This window comes from Apodemus sylvaticus, chromosome 16 (genome assembly GCF_947179515.1).
Source record: "Apodemus sylvaticus chromosome 16, mApoSyl1.1, whole genome shotgun sequence".
Classification (NCBI taxonomy): domain Eukaryota; kingdom Metazoa; phylum Chordata; class Mammalia; order Rodentia; family Muridae; genus Apodemus; species Apodemus sylvaticus.
In genome coordinates, this window is record NC_067487.1 from 66,729,910 (window position 1) to 66,749,642 (window position 19,733).

At 41.7% G+C, this 19,733-nt stretch overlaps 1 protein-coding gene across 1 annotated transcript in view; it reads right to left on the bottom strand.

The window, feature by feature from the left end:
• The window catches only part of Ap3b1 (adaptor related protein complex 3 subunit beta 1), a 200,642-nt gene that overhangs the window by 72,426 nt on the left and 108,483 nt on the right, over positions 1-19,733 (bottom strand). The window contains exons 18-20 of the mRNA XM_052159389.1: positions 15,889-16,030; positions 13,237-13,393; positions 9,400-9,547 (exon numbers count right to left, since the gene is read on the bottom strand). Of these exons, the coding sequence (XP_052015349.1) occupies positions 9,400-9,547; positions 13,237-13,393; positions 15,889-16,030 (447 nt within the window). The remainder of the gene's footprint in view (positions 1-9,399; positions 9,548-13,236; positions 13,394-15,888; positions 16,031-19,733) is intronic.

Here is a 19,733-nt window from a genome sequence, read left to right on the forward strand (position 1 = left end):
TATGCTTACGCATCTTAATAAAAATAGCATAACTGGGTTAGGGGAAGGCAGTGTGTACAGTGCTTGTTGTAAAACTATAAAGGTCTGAATTGGGATCCCACCCCCACAGCAGAGCCATGCACACCCCAGTGTATGCTGGGAAGGAAGAGACAAGAAGATTGCTGGGGCCTGTGCCTAGGCACTCCCGCTCAATTATGTCCCAGTGTAAGATGGAAGCGGCCGAGAAGGACACTAGCTAGATGTTGACCTCAGCTACACACACACAATAGGTGAATGGACACCCACATGCGTCCACACACAGGAACACATACTCATACCCATCCCCTAGCACATAATTAATAACAGTTAAATAGCACAGTAAACAAAGAAGTCAACAAAGAGTAGTGCATTAAACTGATACATCTGTATCAACTCTGTCTGACCTGTCTGTGGTTTCTTTTAGATAAATTCTCAAATCCAAACTAACAATTTTACTTCTTTTCATTCATTCACTCATTCATTCATTCATTCATTCGTCAGTTTCTGTGCTCAGCAATGGACATCAGTTCTGAGACAAGAGAAATGTAACTGTATTGTTACCACACAGTATGTGTCACTGAAGCAGAAGGTCTACTTGAACACTGGTGCACTTAACAGCTCGCACATGACCAGCATTACAGAGCCATATGCTGTGGTGTTGGGGTGGAGAGACAGCTCGGTGCACGGCTGGCACAGAGGGCCTGACTTCAGTTCCTAGCATACACATCAACAGCTCACCACCACCTGGAGTTCCAGCTCCAGGGGATCCTTCACCGTCTTCTGGCTCCTGTGGCACTGAGCACACGCGTGCACACGCACACACGCATGCACACATACAATTTTAGAAAAGCATGTGGGAAATAGTGTTTTCACGGGATTAAAGTTCTGCTTTCATTCTCCTTTATGCCCACATTCAGAGACTTGGTCAAGGATTAGAGAAGCATACAGGGTAAAATGAGCTTAACTAAAGAGAGAAAAGCAGCAGCTGTTTCCTTTCCTCCCAAACACTGAAATCTCAAAGCCTTCTAGCTAAATTTTTAATCTATCCTTTAAACACAAAATAGCTTCTGCTCCTAAAAACTGTCCACATGAGCAACAAAGTCTACGTGCAAGAAAACAAACACAAAAAAAAATGTTAGTTTTGAGCTGGGCGGTGGTGGCGCACACCTGTAATCCCAGCACTCTGGGAGGCAGAGGCAGGAAGATTTCTGCGTTCAAGGCCAGCCTGGTCTACAGAGTGAGTTCCAGGACAGCTAGGGCTACACAGAGAAACCCTGTCTCGAAAAAAACCAACCTTCCCCCCCCCCCCCCCCCCCCGCCAAAAAAAAATGTTAGTTTTGAGACTGAAATTTAAGCTACAAGTTAATGAGAGCAGATTTAAGATGAAAACACCATCCCCAAGTAGCCGTCCATTCCTACAATAAGAACATAACCAAAGGGTCATCAGCATGAGGCTCATCAAAATGCTGTGCACAAGGGGTGCAGTCTCCCGCCAGCTAAGTGACAAACTGTCTTCATCAAACTGGAAGCTCACCGCCTGAAAAGTTAGAAACCTATCAACAAGAGACCAGTCAGAGCTGAAGGCCAGCCAAGCCCTCTGCTGCTGGGCAGCTGGGAATGTGTGCCAGTGTGGATTAGGCACACACCAGGTCCTCCAGAGCAGAGGAGAGCTCCGTGGGCACCTGCTCTCTCTCTATCAGAAGCCTGGGACAGAGGGAAGGAAGCAGGCTCCAGGACCGGCAGGACGCCACGGACTTTCCAAGCAGAGCAAATAAGCAGTGACTGAAATACAGCATTAGCAATAGATGACGGTCATTTCCACCAAATTGGAAAAGCCTTGCATTCGGAATCAAGGCTATGAAACGCTTCATGATATGCTAGCACGCTTCTCCTACATTATATTTCATTTTTCATTTTAAAAAATCCATAGTAAGTTCACAACATTTTCATACTTACAGGATCAACTATAAAAAATAAAAATCTGAATTCTAAACAAAGAAGTTAAGAGCCCCGTTCCATCAAACATTTCTCCATTTGCAATTCATCTTGGTAATAGAGACAGAACCTAGGCAAATGCAGAGAGGACTTGAGGCAGGAGATTCTTCTTGCTCAATGCATAATTCATGTGCTCCGCCTGCAAAGTGTGTAAAATGAGGATTTCACACCGTGGCATGAGCCACAGAGCTGCGGAGAAAAGGCAGATGAAATCATATTTTACTGTGTGAATTTTATTTCTTACCCTCCCAATATTTACACAAAACCACCATTGACAAAGCAAACCCACTGACAGATCACCCACTGTTTCCATTGTGTTAGGACTCGAAAGGAGATCAAGCAGAAAGATAGACAATTTGTTTTTGTATATTTTTTTAAATAGAGAATTAGGTTTTTAACAGCTGAGTGACTGAATGTGACTTTTATAAGGACAACAGTTACTGATCTTAAGGTCTGGCCGCAGGCATATCTACTCATCAATTCACTGCCTGCAAATCTCCATCTTGTCCCTACGGGATTCATTACACACCGACACAGGAACATTTTCAAAATGGAATAAAAAGTCAAAGGGTTAAGAAACTAACTTCTAGTTAATGTATTTCATTTCAAAAATAAACGATCTTAAATTCTAAATACAAATAAAAAGATGTAACAATCTCTGTAAAGATTTACATGCATTATGAATATCCATTTGCATACCCATTACAGAAAAGCTAAGAAGGAAGAATGGCAATCGCCAGGTGTTTCTATTGTAGAAAGGGCTGACGTTCAAAACCATAGGAAGCCCTAGGAAGCTGAGGAAACCCGACTGTTGGTAACACCAATGAGCAGGCAGGCCTAGGGGCCTAAGCAACCCTTCCTGTCAGAGAGGCTGGAGGGTTCCCTTTGTTTCTCTTTTGGAGGAATTTAAAATATAAACTGAATTCAGAAAGACAAATGTTGAAAGAGACAAAGTTTTGAATTTTTAAAATAAAGACCAATATTCCTCACTAACCACATAAGTTACGGATTCCAACACCTCTGAAGACCTGTGAGAAGAAAAATCTTGTTCTTATTTCGCAGCCTGCGAATGCTTCCTTTGCTGTTCTGCAGTGCTGCGTTCACAGCACACAGTAAAACTGCATTGTCACCAAGACTCTTTCAGAGGACAGACACCTTTATCACCAGAGCTCTCTATTAAAGAAATCTTAACATTTGCTGACCGGCAGAGACTGGTCCTGAGGTCACCAGGGGAGGTCATCAGTGTCACAGTACCCCCACAGAAGGGCAGCAAAGGTCAAAGATGGAGAAAACCCGAGATAATTATGGACATCTCCGACGCTAATAGGAATGAATGCGCAGTACGAGTGTTCTTCCATAGCTAGTTCTAACAGTAATCTCAGGAGCCAGGTATGTTAAACATTTATTAAGTGTTAAGTGAAAGAATGCTAACTACTTCATATTTATTTCACATCATTAGATTATGTTTTATACATGGTGGATGTAATTAAAACATTGCTAACACAGGACTGGAGTGGAACATCAGTTGGTCAGTGCTTGTCCTGCAAGCCGTGAACTCAGAATCCTAGCAACCCACAGACAGAGCCAGGCGCTGCACCTGGCTGCAATGCTAGCACCTAGGAGGCAGACATAGGGAGATCCCCAGTGGACACGCATCAACTGGTCCAGCCAAATCTGGAAGTCCAGGTTCAAAAACAAATCCTGTCTCAAGACCTCATGTGGGAAGTGACCAAGGGAGGCAGGTGCTGTGAGCCTCCTTGCTCTTCCGAATGCACACACACACACACTGAGCCCTTGCCAACGCCACCATGCGGCCACCACCCAGTCCCCTAGAGAAAACACTGCTAACGTGTAAAACAGACACAGACACAATACATTATAACCAGAATTCCAAACTACCACTTTCCTCATTATCTCTATCGGCAGGAGCTGGAGAACACACCATAGAGATCACAGCACAGCTATGGTGTGAACAGCAGATCACAACTCCACTGACACAACCCTAGGATGAAGATGCACTCCAACAGGCTGCTTAGCTCCAGGCTACTGCAGCGTGGGTCCGAGAAAGGAGAAACACCATTAGTTCCCCACCTGCTAAACACATCCTAGTGTGTAGATTATAAACTGCTTATGTTATAAACAATCTAAGACACACAGATACAAATGAAAACCACTTCCCGCATATATACTATGTCTATACTGCTGAGTTTTCTCTCTTCTCTTCCATATAAAAGTATTTTCTTTTACATTGGATAAAGCATGTAAAAGTGCTTAAGACATAGAGCTATGAAGAAGGACTTCGTGGGGCTGCATATGGTCCAGTGGTGAAGGGCACTGGCTGCTCGTGCAAAGGACGTAGGTTCTAGGACCAGCACCCACACAGTGACTCACAAATATCTGTGACTTCACAGTTCCTACTCTCTCTTTTGTCTACTGTGGGCATATATACATATTTATACAAACAGGCTAACATACAAACACAAATCTAAAAAAAAAAAAAAATCAAATTTTCTACAGATATTACTTGGGACCAAAAAACTTATTTTATAGAAATGACAATACCCCAAACGTTTTTCAGATCCATTTCAGAATGGAACACCTGCATATAAAAGTCCACTTGTCCATAAAATAATCAAATCTTAAGACAGATCATGTGCTATGACCATTACTGATCACAACACAGTATTAAGTGACAGATCCTTAAGGAATGTAGATACCCAGGAGGGACACCCTCCCAGCAGCACAGGTTCAGTTCCCTGCAGTGACTACCCACCGGGGACATGCAGACTAGTCTAATGGAGGCCACTCCCTCCTCACCGTCTATTTTCTTATTCTTTGTTCATGCAAAGGCAAAGGTTCCGGAACAGCCAAGCACATAGTAAGAAAAGTGTGACTATTAGAACACGAAGAGATTAAGATGAGAGAGGATGCAGACATGGCGGCTGAGGCACGTCCTGAAGCTGGATGGCAGCAGGTGGCCCTGCAGCTTGATCCAACCACTGTGCTCAAGGTGGGGACTGGAGGAACCCCAGCCTGAGGATGCTACAGCAAAGGTCTCCAGAACTGAAAGAGAGTGGATCTGCAAAAGGAGGAGAGAAGAAACAGATATAAAAAAGAGATGGCAAACCTGGGGTCTTGGTCATTATGTAACCTCCCAGAGTGGAGGGAGCCAGAGGACAGGACAGGAGCCAGGGCGACAACTGCTGGTGTGCAGTGCGCGCTGAGCACTAGGGCTACAAGTCCAGTAGCCACACCCAGGCCTAAGGAGCAGGCCTAAATCTGGGGAGAAGACCGGGCAGAGCGACAGGGGCATTAGTTACTAAGCTAGGACTCTAGTAGACTAAGGGAGAAAAGAGGCTTCATGGCAGGAACCAGGCAGGGTCCTGATCCCCCACAGAGCAGTATCAGTGGAGAGAGAAGTGACCCGGAAGTAACTGGGCAGTGATCAGGAGACGGAGGGTTCCACTTCTGGATCTCCCTGAAGGCTGCGGCCACGAGAGGGGTCTAATGGCAGAAGAGAACTAGCGGATAAAGATTACTTGGATGAAAGTGCCAAGAAGGACGATGCACAAAATGACATTTAGCCAGAGCTAAATGTTTACAGAACAGGAGGTAAACGGAGCGTCTGAAGTGGGAAGACGGGTGGGATGTGACTCACAGCAGCCTTCTGAAGAAGGGGTACAGATGAGGGGTCACAACTGAAAACACACTCACACTTTCAGAATTGTTTAAAGAGTAGAAAAGGGCAGGAGATGAGCCTCAGGGAGTCCAGGTTCCAGTTACACAGTATTCAAACGGCCCTGAGCCAGGCAGGCAGAGGAAATTCTAGGACAACCAGGGCTACAGAGAAAAACCCTGTCAAACCCCAAACCCAACAGCAGCAGCACACAATAACCTCCAACTGCAGCCCACGCTGCTCTAGCGTTTGTCTCCCACGACGTGCTGTGACTAGGGAGAGACCGCTTCTGCTTTGCAGACAAGGACACGAAAGCATGAAGGCCCTCCCTCCCCACAGGAACACCACACTTGACTCATGAACCACCACAAGGCCATAGACTCCAGCTATCTAAAGGTCTCGTGCTGACACTCAACATTCCCCCAAATGCACTGGACAGATGAAAGAAAAATAGTAAGATTTAAGCTGCAGATTCAAGACATGAATTTTCAGTGCCAACTCTCTGTCAGCCAAATGAAGGCAAAGAGGCTACCATCTGCCTTCATTACTCATAATCTGAGCAAAAGCCACAGCATCAGATAAAGTGGGAATTAAATAACGTCACCTATTTAAATACACACACACACACACACACACACACACACAAACACTGGCCTTTCCACCTAACACAGAAAATGGTATCCTAAGATAGACAGTGCATGATCTCAGGAGAACGTGGGCACAGACAAGACACAGCTTTGACTTCTCAGGCAAACTGGCTTAGGGCTCTTGCCCTTCACATCTCTCTGGTCATCAAGATGTGAGCTCCTCACTGGAGTCTCCAACAAGGAGGTAACAAAATGGTCTAACTGACTTCGGGGTGCCTCTGTGGATGCTAACACTGCACAGGCAGTGGGGTCTATAATTTTCCAATTTTTCAAAACCACATAAGAATAACTTACCCTAATTACATCTGTCATTTATAAAACACTAGTCCCTCACCCAACTCCTGTTGTACTTCCTGCTACTAGTCAAGGCTCTTAAATAAAGAGGATATTTAAGCTATTTTTAAAGTAGAAAATAAAAATACATAAAACTCCCCATGTGTTTTGAGTCCATGTTAATAACTCAAAATCACTACAAGTTTATATGAATTTTGAAAATCGGAAATCTTGAATTTCATTTCCTAAGTAAGAATTCAATTTTTAAATAAGTTTTATTGTTTGTAAGAATATTTGAAATAAGACAAGATAAACACTTGCAGTGGTTTAAATATTCTCAACAATCTGGATGTAGAAGGCCTACATGAATGATTGTATTTTTATTTCTGGCCACTTAGATGACATACTAAGGAAATTCAGTTTCACAGAATTAACACGTAGGTTTTTTTTGTAAGATTTATTTATTTATTATATGTAAGTACACTGTCGCTGTCTTCAGACACTCCAGAAGAGGGCACAGATTTCATTACGGATGGTTGTGAGCCATGTGGTTGCTGGGAATTGAACTCAGGACCTAGTTTTTTTAAAATACTGGTTTAAGAAGAATTGTAACTTAGTGAATGTCAACTTCTGACACTCACTATTCTAGACACATGCATCCAGACACGGCTTACAGTGAGGTCATTCACACGAGAGAGTAACCATCTGAGATCAGAAAGACAGCCTCGCTTAGATCATTAGGAGAAATTTTGTTTGCAAGGTAAACTTTCATGCTTTCATATTAACCAGACAAAAAGCTCAATCACAAATGTTCAATTCAAATACATACATGATTCTTGCAATTTGCTCTAAAATAAGTAAATGTCACTAGCTAAATAATGCATAACTTAAAACTTTGAAAATATTTTGATAGTATTTATCATATATTTATTGCTAAATATTTTTAAAAAGCATGTCGGAATCAGTATTTTATAATCTCTCTGCACCTGCAGTCCTATGCTGTCTCTGAGGTTTCCTTCCATGTCCCTTTTAGCAACAGTGAGCCTTGTCACAGCCTACCCAAAAACTGCCGGGGCAAGAGGAGAGCACAGAGTGACTTTTACTTGCCTGAGTTGAGCTGTAGCAACAATGCTGAATCTTCTTTAGTTCCTTAGCACACAACAAAACACTCAACTTTCAAAAGTATTTCATTCTCTTTTGTTAGTTTGGTCAGGAGCCAACAAGCTGACGTTAAAAACTCACAGGTGATTTTCCTGAGATGGGTCCACCTTTGATTAAAATCTATGATGGATTTGCTCTGGTAGGCAAGACCAGGAGAAATCCATTTTAGGAAAGATTGCTGCTATTTATATGCTTCCCCTCTTATCATTAACTACATATAACAGTCACTAGGCATGAGCCTACCCCTTGAGCACATCTCTACAGAACAATGAAGATGTGCTGTCTTACAGAGATGCTATGTAGACAAATAGATGGTTCTTAACCTTTAAGATGATGCTATAAGAACTCTTAAAATGAAAATTATAGTAATTACTAAGCTCTTTTATAACACTGCTATTAAATCCTTTCTGATAGTCAAAACTGCAAAGAGAACTGACAGTCTCCATGTATCATGAGGTAATTGCTTCTGAGATAGCAAGGGCAGCTGCTACTTAGACCACATTCCAAGAGGTTGTAAAACCATTAACCAAAGGTCATAAAAAGGGAACTAATGATTTACTATAGGGGATAGGACAGAAGATACAATATTGACTGGGTTTATCTATACAAAACTTCTATAATTACTTCATCGAAAAAGTTACAGTTTTTAACTCTCCATGACCCTGTTGAGGTTGGGGCTGATGATGAATATATAGTCAGATAATCTCTCATAATGGATATGCATGTAAACATTCTCTGTTGTAAACTTACTTATGATTTGAATTTATATATGAACTTGTGATGAACTTTTTTCCATATGATTATGTATTCTGAAAGATGTGTAAGTGCTGAGGTCAAAGAGGAGCACTCAGCTCACCCCTGTTCTCTCAGACAACCCTTAGCCCTCTTTTCCTTACCTTTCTTTTTTTTCTTAGAGAGCTTTCACAGGAAACTTTCTAAAACTTAGAAATGAATGCTAAAATCATTTCTCAGTGTCCCTTTTTCTTCCTGTGACTTCAGCTAGCAAAGACAAAACAGAAGTTACTTTGCTTAATCTCTTGCTGCTCTAGGACGTGGCCAGCTACTGAAGCAAAGCAACTTACACTCAAGATAGGAAAATGATTCTAATTAAAAAAAAAAAAAAAAAAAAAAAAAAAGCCGGGTAGTGGTGGCGCACGTCTGTAATCCCAGCACTCTGGGAGGCAAAGGCCGGCCTGGTCTACAGAGTGAGTTCCAGGGCAGCCAGGGCTATACAGAGAAACCCTGTCTCAAAAAAAAAAAATCCAAAACAACCAAAAAATAAGTAAATAAATAAACAGCCACTCTAAATACTTCCCAAGACCAAGTCTTACACCCAGTGACGCTCTTCCTCCTCCAGTGTCTCAGAAGAATCAACCGAGAAAGAGCCACAGCCAGGGCCAGCCCAGACAGAGCTTCTCTGTGTGGTCTTGGCTGTTTTGAACTTGCTCTGAAGACCAGGCTGCCCTCAAACTCAGAGATCCGCCTGCTTCCCCCACACACACACACACACCATACCCCCAGTGCTCAAACTAAAGGCATGGACCACCACCTAGTTCAAAAGTATTTATACTTAACTGGAGGAAGCTGCAAGCTGTCCGTGTGTCAGTCACAGCACATGCAGGGCCTTACCGTAGCAACCTTTCTGGGTGCAGGTTCACTGTCAGAGCCTGACTCAGACTCAGACTCTGAAGAACTTTCTTCTACGGAACTGGATTCCTCACTGGACGATTCAGAAGCTTTAGATTTTTCATTTTTCTTCTCCCTATATTCTGAATCACTGTGAATAAAGATAAATTTTGAGTTATAAACTGCAAACCCTTTTGTAGACAAATTAATTTTATAAAACACAATAAAGATGGCTTAAAATTCCTGAGATATGAAAATTAAATAAGGGCTGCCTAGATGAATCCATGGGTGATGGATCCCATAGCCATGCATGACAACCAGTCTGATCTTCAGGAGCAACACAGAGAAGGACAGAATTGTACCTGACAGGTGGTCCTCTGATCCCCACACGTGCACTGGGAAGCACGCACTCACACAGTAACAAGTTGCATTTAATGAATAATGATAAAAGCAGTGTTACCAAGTGAGCTGGAGTCACTGACAATACACTTAAAATACACTTAAAATACAAAATCATGAAACAGCACTAGCTGATATAATCAGTAACCATACAGAAAAATACTATGAAGGGTCTACGGTTTCGTGGGAATTAAGAGTTAATAGTAGGGGGCTGGAGAGATGGCTCAGCGGTTAAGAGCACTGACTGCTCTTCCGAAGGTTCTGAGTTCAAATCCCAGCAACCACATGGTGGCTTACAACCATCTGAAATGAGATCTGACTCCCTCTTCTGGAGTGTCTGAAGACAGCTACAGTGTACTCACTCACATAAGATAAAAATCCTTAAAAAAAAAATAAAAATAAAAAAAGAGTTAATAGTAAGAAATTCTAAGAACTCAGGCTGAGTTTTAGAATGAAGTCTCAAATATTGCTTACTGTTAAGTTTAAGAGGTATTTTTTCAACAGACCTACAGTTGGTAGATTTTGTTTCTTCCTGAGAAATCAACAAGACAAGTACACAAATGTGATATATTATGAAAGAAGAGTTAATTGGCTCAGAGGAAACTACTTGTTTCTTTGTCCTGCTTTGTTGCTATGTAGCCCAGGCTAGCCTCACACTCCAAATGCTGGGCAGAAGGTATATGCCACCATGCCACACTCTTTTTTTTGTTTTGTTTTGTTTTTTGGATTTGTTTTTTTTTTTTCAAGACAGGATTTCTCTGTATAACCCTGGCTGTCCTGGAACTCACTCTGTAGACCAGGACGGCCTCGAACTCAAAAATCCGCCTGCCTCTGCCTCCCATAGTGCTGGGATTACAGGCATGCGCCACCACCGCCCGGCTAACAGGCTCCTTTTAATATACTGGTTCACTAAAAATGCTATCCACTTATTCACTGAATCAGCTAGTATTGATTACTAACTTGTTAGCCCCATGCTCAGTACTAAAGATAACGATGAAGAGACACAGATGACCTGCGTGTCAACTCAGTGTCTGTGGTGCACTGGAGCACACAGAGAAATACAATGGCAGTGACAAGGCACAAAAGCAAGATGCTGCACAGTGCAGGTGCTTTATGTCGACACCCAAAGGGACACCAAGGTTAGCAAGCTTGAGAGACAGAGTGGGGGGAGTGGGCAAATCAAACTATTCCCCAAAGAGAATGGGGAGCATGGAGACAGACTGGCTAACGGCCTCCAGGTCCCCCCAAATCAAAGTCTAGTTCCTTTCACTGAGTGTGTTTGTGCCCAGTGTACATGTATGCACACATGTACATGTATGCACATGTGTGGGCTCCTTTAAAACTCCAACCCGGGGACGACTAGAGATGGCTCAGCAGTTATGAGTGCTTACAGCTCTTACAGGACCCTGGGTTCAGGTCTAAGCACCCGCATGGCAGCTTACAACAGCCTGTAACTTCCAGTTGCACGGGATCCAAGACTGTCCTAACCTCCTCAAGCCCCTGCATGATGTGGTGCACACACACGCATGCACTCGCAGACACAATCAGTCAATCAATCTAATGTTTTTCTGTTTCGTTTTTCATTATCTCCCTTGGGACATGCTGTTCTAGGCGCTTCATTCCAATGATCTACTACAGATTCTCTCTTCCTGGCTTTATCATCAACCCGCTTACAATAAGGACACCAACATCTGAGGTTAAACAACTTTAAGGACACACTGGCATGAGAGGGAATCCTGACCTCTGAATTCTAATCTGTGTCCCTCTGATGTCCTAATCCCTCTCCACTATGCTATTATTTCTACCACAAAGACACTTTGGAATGTAAGACTGAACGTTAGTAACAAACACCTGTCACTACTAAAGAGTAGTTTCTGTGGAGACTTAAAGATTATCAAGAACTCCCAAAGTTGTGCAGGCAAACACGGACAAACTCTAAGAGACAGCCTCAGAACCAGGATGGAGGCTGGGAAGGGGCGAGCGGCGTTGGAGGGAGGATCAATAGCTCTCAGAATTGATTTCTGGGGAGGAAATATGGCTGCTGTTTATTAAAGATGGAGCAGTGGCAACATCTCAGAGCACATGTAATTATATTTGAAGATGGAAAAATATGTTGTTTTCTCTCCTACAAAATAGTAGCAATATATATTGTCCCCAATCCACTGTTTAAAACATGGACCGGCAAACAGAACGGCTTAGATTGTCTTTGTGGTTCACTCTGGTATAACGATTACTTTGAAATCAAACATAAATAAAATTTTAACAAAAACATTTCTTAAGAAAAAAATATGAAACTAGTATGTGATTAAAAGCATCTATCATGATGCCATGCCATCTGAGGAACACCGCTATGCAGAGGAACACATCAAGAAGCAAGCACCTTCCCAAACCAAGACAGCACCGCTAGTCTGATGAGAAACACCGGGGATGACAAGTCCAGGCCTCACTCTCCTGCAACAAGGGGGCTACTTTAAGGAGATGTCCCTCCTACTGCCGCAGATAAAATTTTAAAGGTAAAAGTGGTATTTTATTATGCATCACTCAATTCTGATGGTAATTACTGTTTACCTTACTGCTTAGAGTTTCAGATGTTAACCTAATGAGAAGAATTTACTGGTAACTAGGTTTTTAACTTTGCAATGATGAAAAGCCTGTATTAATTTAACCTACAGATTTCATTTGTTCTGAACAGGAAAAACAATATAAATCACTTTTAAAATCATTAAATCCTGACTTAAATTAATAAAGTCATAATTAGGGCATTATGCTGTGTTTGTTATGGAAGTGGCAGGGCGAGCTGCTTTAATTACTGTCTGTAATAAAAGGAGCAGAGAGCGTACTGCACGCCGTCAGCGCTGTCAGCCACGACTGAGCCAAGCTGCAAGCTCATCACGGGAGTGGGCAGCAGGCCCCAGGAAGGGCCAGGGAGTCAGCAGAGGCCACTCTGACAGCAGCGGGGGTGGGGCGGGGGACAGAGCCACACAATCCACGGTATTAGCCCCAATTACTCAGAACTGTAATGACGCTGTTGATAATGGCAGATCTTGAAAAGCACTAACCCTCAAGTATCTTCTGACCGTCTTCCTTCACAGCCTTTGACTCTGATATTTGGATCATAATTTTTTTAATGTAACATTATTTAGAAAACTCAATTGTCTTGGTTACATAATGGCAAAGTGCTGAAGGATTTAATTTTACCCCTCAGCAAAATTGCTGCAAAAGGTAATTAAGTGTTTCATCCTTACTGCTTATCACTTAAGGCAGCCTTCAAGGTGAAAATGAACCCTAAGATCTGTTCGAGTTCAAATGAAACCCAAGCATGGTACCCAAGTCAAGGTTTAACATCTGTTTTGGAGAAATTACATGGACGTTTTTCTAAGTGAGAATTAAGGATTAATAATAACTCTGGAGAAACTTCTTGAGGGAAACTGACGATATCACCTTTTTCTTTTGGTTTTGGAGTTCCTCGCGGCTACCTTCTGGTGTTCTGCTTCTGCCTCGCTTCCGGTCTCGCTGTCCTGGCCACTGGAGGAGTCCTCACTGCTGTCCTCGCTGCTGCCGCTGCCTGTGTCTCCGCTCTCGCTTCCAGACCCGCTCTCTGCAAGACAGACCAGCTGCCCTTTCACTTAAGCCTTTACTCCTGTGTGAGAGACTGTAACCACCACAGCGACGGAGGGAAAGGAGGCGCCGACTTAGCCAGACTGTCTGTTCAGAGGCAGCCTGGAAGGACTCAGACACACACAAGATGCTCTGATGACAGGTGGAGCAAAGACAGATGGACGAGGAGACCGGCTTGAGGGGGCCTCTTTTTTAAACCTAAAGCAGCTAGCTATGCCATGCCTTTGTTTTTGTTTTAAAGAATGAGCAGGAGTGGTATAAGAAATCATTTTGAATTCTGCTACTTGTTACTGAAATTTTTACTTAGTGAAAAATAAAGTAATAGTTAGATCTTCCTAGGAGCCAATTTTGAGAGGGAAAAGAGCTTTTAAGTCATTCCCCCAAAATGTCTAAGTATATAAGCAGCAAGCAAAATTCCCAAACAGTTACGACTTTCTTTTGCTAGCCTGAGAGTCTCCCAGTCTGAGATAATATAGCATACTTGTGTTCTTACAGAAGTGAGGAATTAAGAGATGGGCATGATGGAGCACACTTGTACTAGGATTCAGAAGGCTGAGGCAGGATGAATAAATTTTGAGTTCAAGGCCAACCTACATGTGGGCCATTCTCTCAAAATACGTATGTATCAGTGTATGTATTAAAGTGCAGCCTAATGTTTACTATTACAAATGATTACAGGTGCAGAGCCATACACTAAATAAAAGGACATCCCACTCACTTGCCCTGCTCATCGCCTACCTGGTGAAGTGCCCTCAGCACAACACCCTGAGCTTAAACCTGTCCCAACACCTGCTTCCTGAGCCTCCTGTCTACACCACAGTGCACCAGGACAGCTGTGCTTTCAGACTGTCACAGAGCTGGCTGTGAAGCAGGGCTTTCCCATGAGGTCTCCAGGTTCAAATCCTGGCTCTGCAACTCCCTAGCACTAAGACTGCAAGTTACGCAACCTCTGACTCTCAGTTTCCTTTTCAACAAGGGAAATTCTTCAGAGCTGTTGTGGCAAGTACATGATTGGAAGCGTGTGCCAGTGATGGGAGCACAACAAGACTGGCACACAGGAAGGCACTCACAGTGACACCTTTCACAAACCTACGCAAGACATTTGGGATGTGTGATGAGATCAAAGTTATACACACACACACACACACACACACACACACAGAGTAGAATAACTGGTTTATACTAGAATAACAAAAAGAAAATACAGGGCTGAGAGATGGCAAGGTGGATCAAGTGCTGGCTACACAGGCACGAGAAGCTATATTTAGAGCCCAGCGCCCAGCACGTCAAAGGCACGCGTGGTGGTGTGCATCTACTACTGTCTGGGAGAGGGGGACAGATGGGGGGGAACTAATGCTCATTAGTCAGCTAAGAAAAAAGGGAGCTCTAGATTCAGCAAAAGACACATCTGACATTGACATCACACACGCATGCAGAGGTGAACACTCTCACCTCACACACAAGCATACACCACACCCACCCTCCCACCATTCAATCCTCATGCAAAGAACAAAGGAGCGGCAGCAACAACATCAAATTCATCCACTGCCTGTCATCATATGGGAGTCAATGGCAATCCAGGTCTGGCTCATGTTGGGCAGCTATTTTTCCTCTGGGTGTATGGAAGAACCCTCACACAAGACTCACTATTGTGTACACAGACGAGCTCACCAGGAGCCACAGAGCTAATAGAATGCCATAAGGATGTTGAACAATGCTAATCTAGAAACAGGCCCAAGCTGGTAAACAAATAGCATGGAGACACATGTGTAGGGTATAAAATAAAGTGCATGATTAACTATAGAAACAATCCAATTAACTATGGAAACAATGTTTCTCAATGGTCTACCACACTCTTCAAGTTACATATTTTCTATGTTAACTTTCCGGTTGAGGTATCTGGCTTATTAAATAAGAAGATAATGTATCAGGGTTAATTTATCAGATATTACAAAGATTTCCATAGGGCAGGTAAGAAAGTAGAAAACTAGGTAATAGTCTTGGACCAGATCTGCCACCATATTATACTTTTGACTTGTGATTCAAACATGTCCACTAATGTAAATCACATGCAAAATTTTAGTTATAAAGTTTTTGTTTAGGCTTTGGTTCTTTGGGTCTTCTGAGATAGGGGTTTCTCTGTGTATCTCTGGCTGTTCTGAAACTCTCTCTGTAGACCATGCTGGTCTTGACCAAGAAATCTGCCCGCCTCTGCCTCCAAGTGCTGGGATTAAAGTCTTCCTCTCTTCACCTATCAGATGGAAAGGTAGGTGCCTCATTTAGTTGGTACAGTTGATGCCCAGGATTCTAAACCCATACCTAGATGCTTTTCTCAATGTATATTGCTCTCAACTTCCCAGCTCTGAAAATAAATGAACTGAGAGATGTCTTAAGTTTAGTAACAGACTGGAGGAAGAAAGAGAAGGGTAAGGGGCATTTTATGTGAAAATACACTTCAACTGTTAGAAAGCCCACCGCTGTCACCGCTGCTGTCAGATGGGTCCTCATCCTCATCTTCCTTCTCTTCCTCCTCCTCCTCTTCCTCCTCAGATTCAGAGTAAAAATCCTTCACGGGTTTTTCTTTCTTTGTTTTTCCATGTGGGGTCCATTCTTTTGCCTGTTTATATTAAAAAAGGAAACATGAACAAATTCTTATTACAGGATGCAGACTCCTGGCAAGTTCACTGTGAACTCAATGAAGCATCATAAGTATGTCTGTTACAGTAAATATTACTTATACCTATTATACCCTTAAAGATTTCAAATTTATATTCAAAAAATATTTGTTTGCACTTAAGAAAATTATCTTCTTTGGTGTTCATTAAACATGGCCTTAGAAGAAGTCTTCACTCTAAGTCTGTCATAACTTTGCTTAGCAAGATGATGAGTTGATTCATTGTGGAAAAATATGTCTCATATAACCTTCTCTTGATAAAAATCAAGGAAATGAAAATTTCTTAAAATTTCAAAATGGTTAAGACTCACTTATTTGCTACACTTTTTATTTATTTAATTATATGTAAGTACACTTTAGCTGTCTTCAGACATTCCAGAAGAGGGAGTCAGATCTCCTTATGGATGGTTGGAAGCCACCAGGTGGTTGCTGGGATTTGAGCTCAGGTCCTTCGGAAGAGCAGCCGGTGCTCTTAACCATTAAGCCATCTCTACAGCCCCATATATTACACTTTTAATTGAATTTCCAGAGTGTGCCAGCATGATAGAATGTGTATATGTATATAGAAATATATATTTATGTATATATGTATATGTGTGTGTGCACGTATATATGTGTGTGTGTGTGTGTATGTATAAATATACATATGCGTGTATTATTATAAAGAAATTTACAGCACGATACACCAAAGGCTCATTATAATTTTCTGGGAGTATATTTTGAAATACTAATACAAACAAAAATATTTGTGCTAAAAAAAAAAAAAACCCTAATAATGAGTGAAGCTCCAGTAGCCTGAAAAAATTATTACTTGGGAAATGACAAGAAAATAAAAATAATTTGAACATAGGTGTTTCCACATCCATATAGTTCCATATGTTAAAGGCCCAAAGCCTGACACCACTGGATTCTCACTGTGGTGTGAGAGCTATGGAGCTCTAAACAAAAGAATAGAATCAAAGAGCAGGAGAAGAGATGGAGACATGGGAAAGCTCAGGGTCTGTACACGGCACGTTTACAAAGCAAGATGTCCTTGATGTGCAAAACAAAGTCTTGTGTAACTGGAAAAAGGATTTTCTGTAACTAAATAAAAAACCCTAAAGAAGCAACAAAATTCACTGGTGCCTTAATATAAATATACATCATATCTGATATCCTGGAAATGGTGGTGTATAATTCAAAGTGACTTCTAGTGTCAACCTGACTAGGCTCCCTGTTGTTTTGATTAAAATGTCAGATTATCTAAGCCTCAGCCATTTTTCTTCCTAAGTTATATTTCATAATAATGAGATTTGACCTTAGAGGATCACTAGATAGTAAACCCAGAATAATACGGTGTATCATGTGCACAAAGTGCCTGAATATGACTTCAGGGGGAGGACGGTACAGCGCAAGGCAGAAAAGGATGATCATCTGAGTGACACTTTCTGCAGTTAATGCATCTCAAAACAGAACTAGTTACATTGTATTTATATTTCATTACATCCCTCTTAGAGCTTTTTAAGTCACTATCTCAGGAACTGATAGAAGAAATCTGTTCTATGACTTAAATGGATACCTTTAAATCTGGTTCCATTAACTATAATTATTCTCCATAAGTTATTAATTATAATTTCAGAAATTATTAGTCAGCAAAATGAAAACGAAAGCAATTTGTCTCTGCTGAAAAGGACAACTGAAATGAAGATAAGAAAACAGATTGCTTATTTTATCCCTATAAAAGAGTTAATGCTTAGAACACGTGGAAACATTAAGACAGCCAATCTTAGTATACTGAGGCAAATTCAACTGCATAGCATTGCTATCAATTTCTAAGAAGATATGCTCTTTCCAGAGGAAAGAGAGAGAGGAAGGTAAAGAGTGGGCAGACATGGTGGGCGAACAAAAGTATTGTTCTACTTGAGCCAGAGCACTGTATAGCCAATCAGGCAAGAGTAGAAGAAGGTAAGAGCCAGCAAACACAGCTAACAGGACAGGGGTCTGCACACGAGGCCCAGCAGACAACACTGGCTGTAGGCTGGCATCTAACACCTCCTGGATAAACGAGGGAAAGGTGCTCAACAGTGCTTATGTCTGGGAGAAAAACAAGCAAACTTAGCTTCAAGCCCGAACAGGCATGCAACGGGTTTTTATAACTTTATCATATTTATATTTTATTTTTAATACATGTGGTCTTTGTGTTCATGGGGTGAGAGTTGAATGTGTAGGCCAGAGTCAATGTTGGGGATCTCCTGTCTCTGCCTCACCAGCACAGGTTTGCCAACTGGGTATCTCCCCAGCCGGTTTCCATCATTGGCAAGAATGTGGTAATGATGGCATTGAGCGCAGACCAATCTGCACATGAGCTCAGGCATCCTCTCCTTAATGACACAGGAAAGATGGGGAGCATGCCAGACAGCAGACGTGAGACTAGAACCCTGGTCTGCGGGAGCTATGGGAATGTGCATTTATTTAGGCTTTACAAACCTTGGTTTCCTCACCTATAAAATGGAAGTACTGAGCCTTGCATGATGAGATACATCTTTAATCCCAACACGTGGGAGACAAGGGCAGGTGGATCTCTGTTTGAGGTCAGCCAATATAATGAGTTCCAGAACAGGCAGAACTATACAAAGAAACTGTCTCAAAACAAACAAGCAAGCAAAAAAAAGAAAGCAATAAACCAAATAATAATAGCAAAAAAAAAAAGGGGGGGGGGAAGGATGTGGGTACCATTATGAGGTTTAAACAAGCTGATATCTGTCACACACCACCGACAAGGCTGTGAACTGAGCTACTATTAATCATCTGCTGCCGGACATGCTCCAAAGCCAGTGTAAGTTTTGTATTCAAAAGAAAGCTGTTTCTCAGCGTAATCATATTACATGGCTATGCTCATTAATGGGATTATATTTAAAATAATGATTTCCTTCCTTTGCACGTGGAAGAGAACAAGGAAGCTAACTAGCTTTCCAACCGGAGTTAATGGTAAAAGCTTCTGATTATCTGAATTCTAGTTCACTGCACCATTTATATGAGGAAACCATTAAGAATGTAATTCTCATCTGCTCCATTTAAATTAAAAAGCAATGAATATATTCACACAATTTCTAGGTACAAGCAAAATATCTTTCATTATCATACTTACTATGAAACAATAAACATGTAATAGCAGTAAAGAGTAATAATTACTTAAGCCTAACATCCAGCATATTTAAGAAAAGATTTAAAAGACATAATATGGCAATCTTTTTTAAATGTAAAAAATGTATTATTCATTTTTAGTTGTAACCTTGTCAAGGTTATCTTTGGTACACAATGGCCCCTACTTATTTTTAAGCATCAGTTAAAACTGAGCTCACCAGAAAACCCAGTACATTTTGTACAGGTTTTGCTTTTCTGGAAAAGAACAGCAAAAATTATTTATAAAAACACTGACAGGAAGCTTACGAATCTCCAACAAAGTAGAAAAAGCTCAATCCATTGAAACTAAATACCTTAGAAATTGAATCTACACAGCTACAAATGCAATCGCACAAATGTGGCTGGCACTGATGCAGAGAATTCAATTCTCCATTTCCTTGAAGCAGAGAACAGGCCACATACAGCAGCAAGGAAAACCACAACGTTCAGTTCCTCTAAGGCAGGGTATATCTAACACATTACA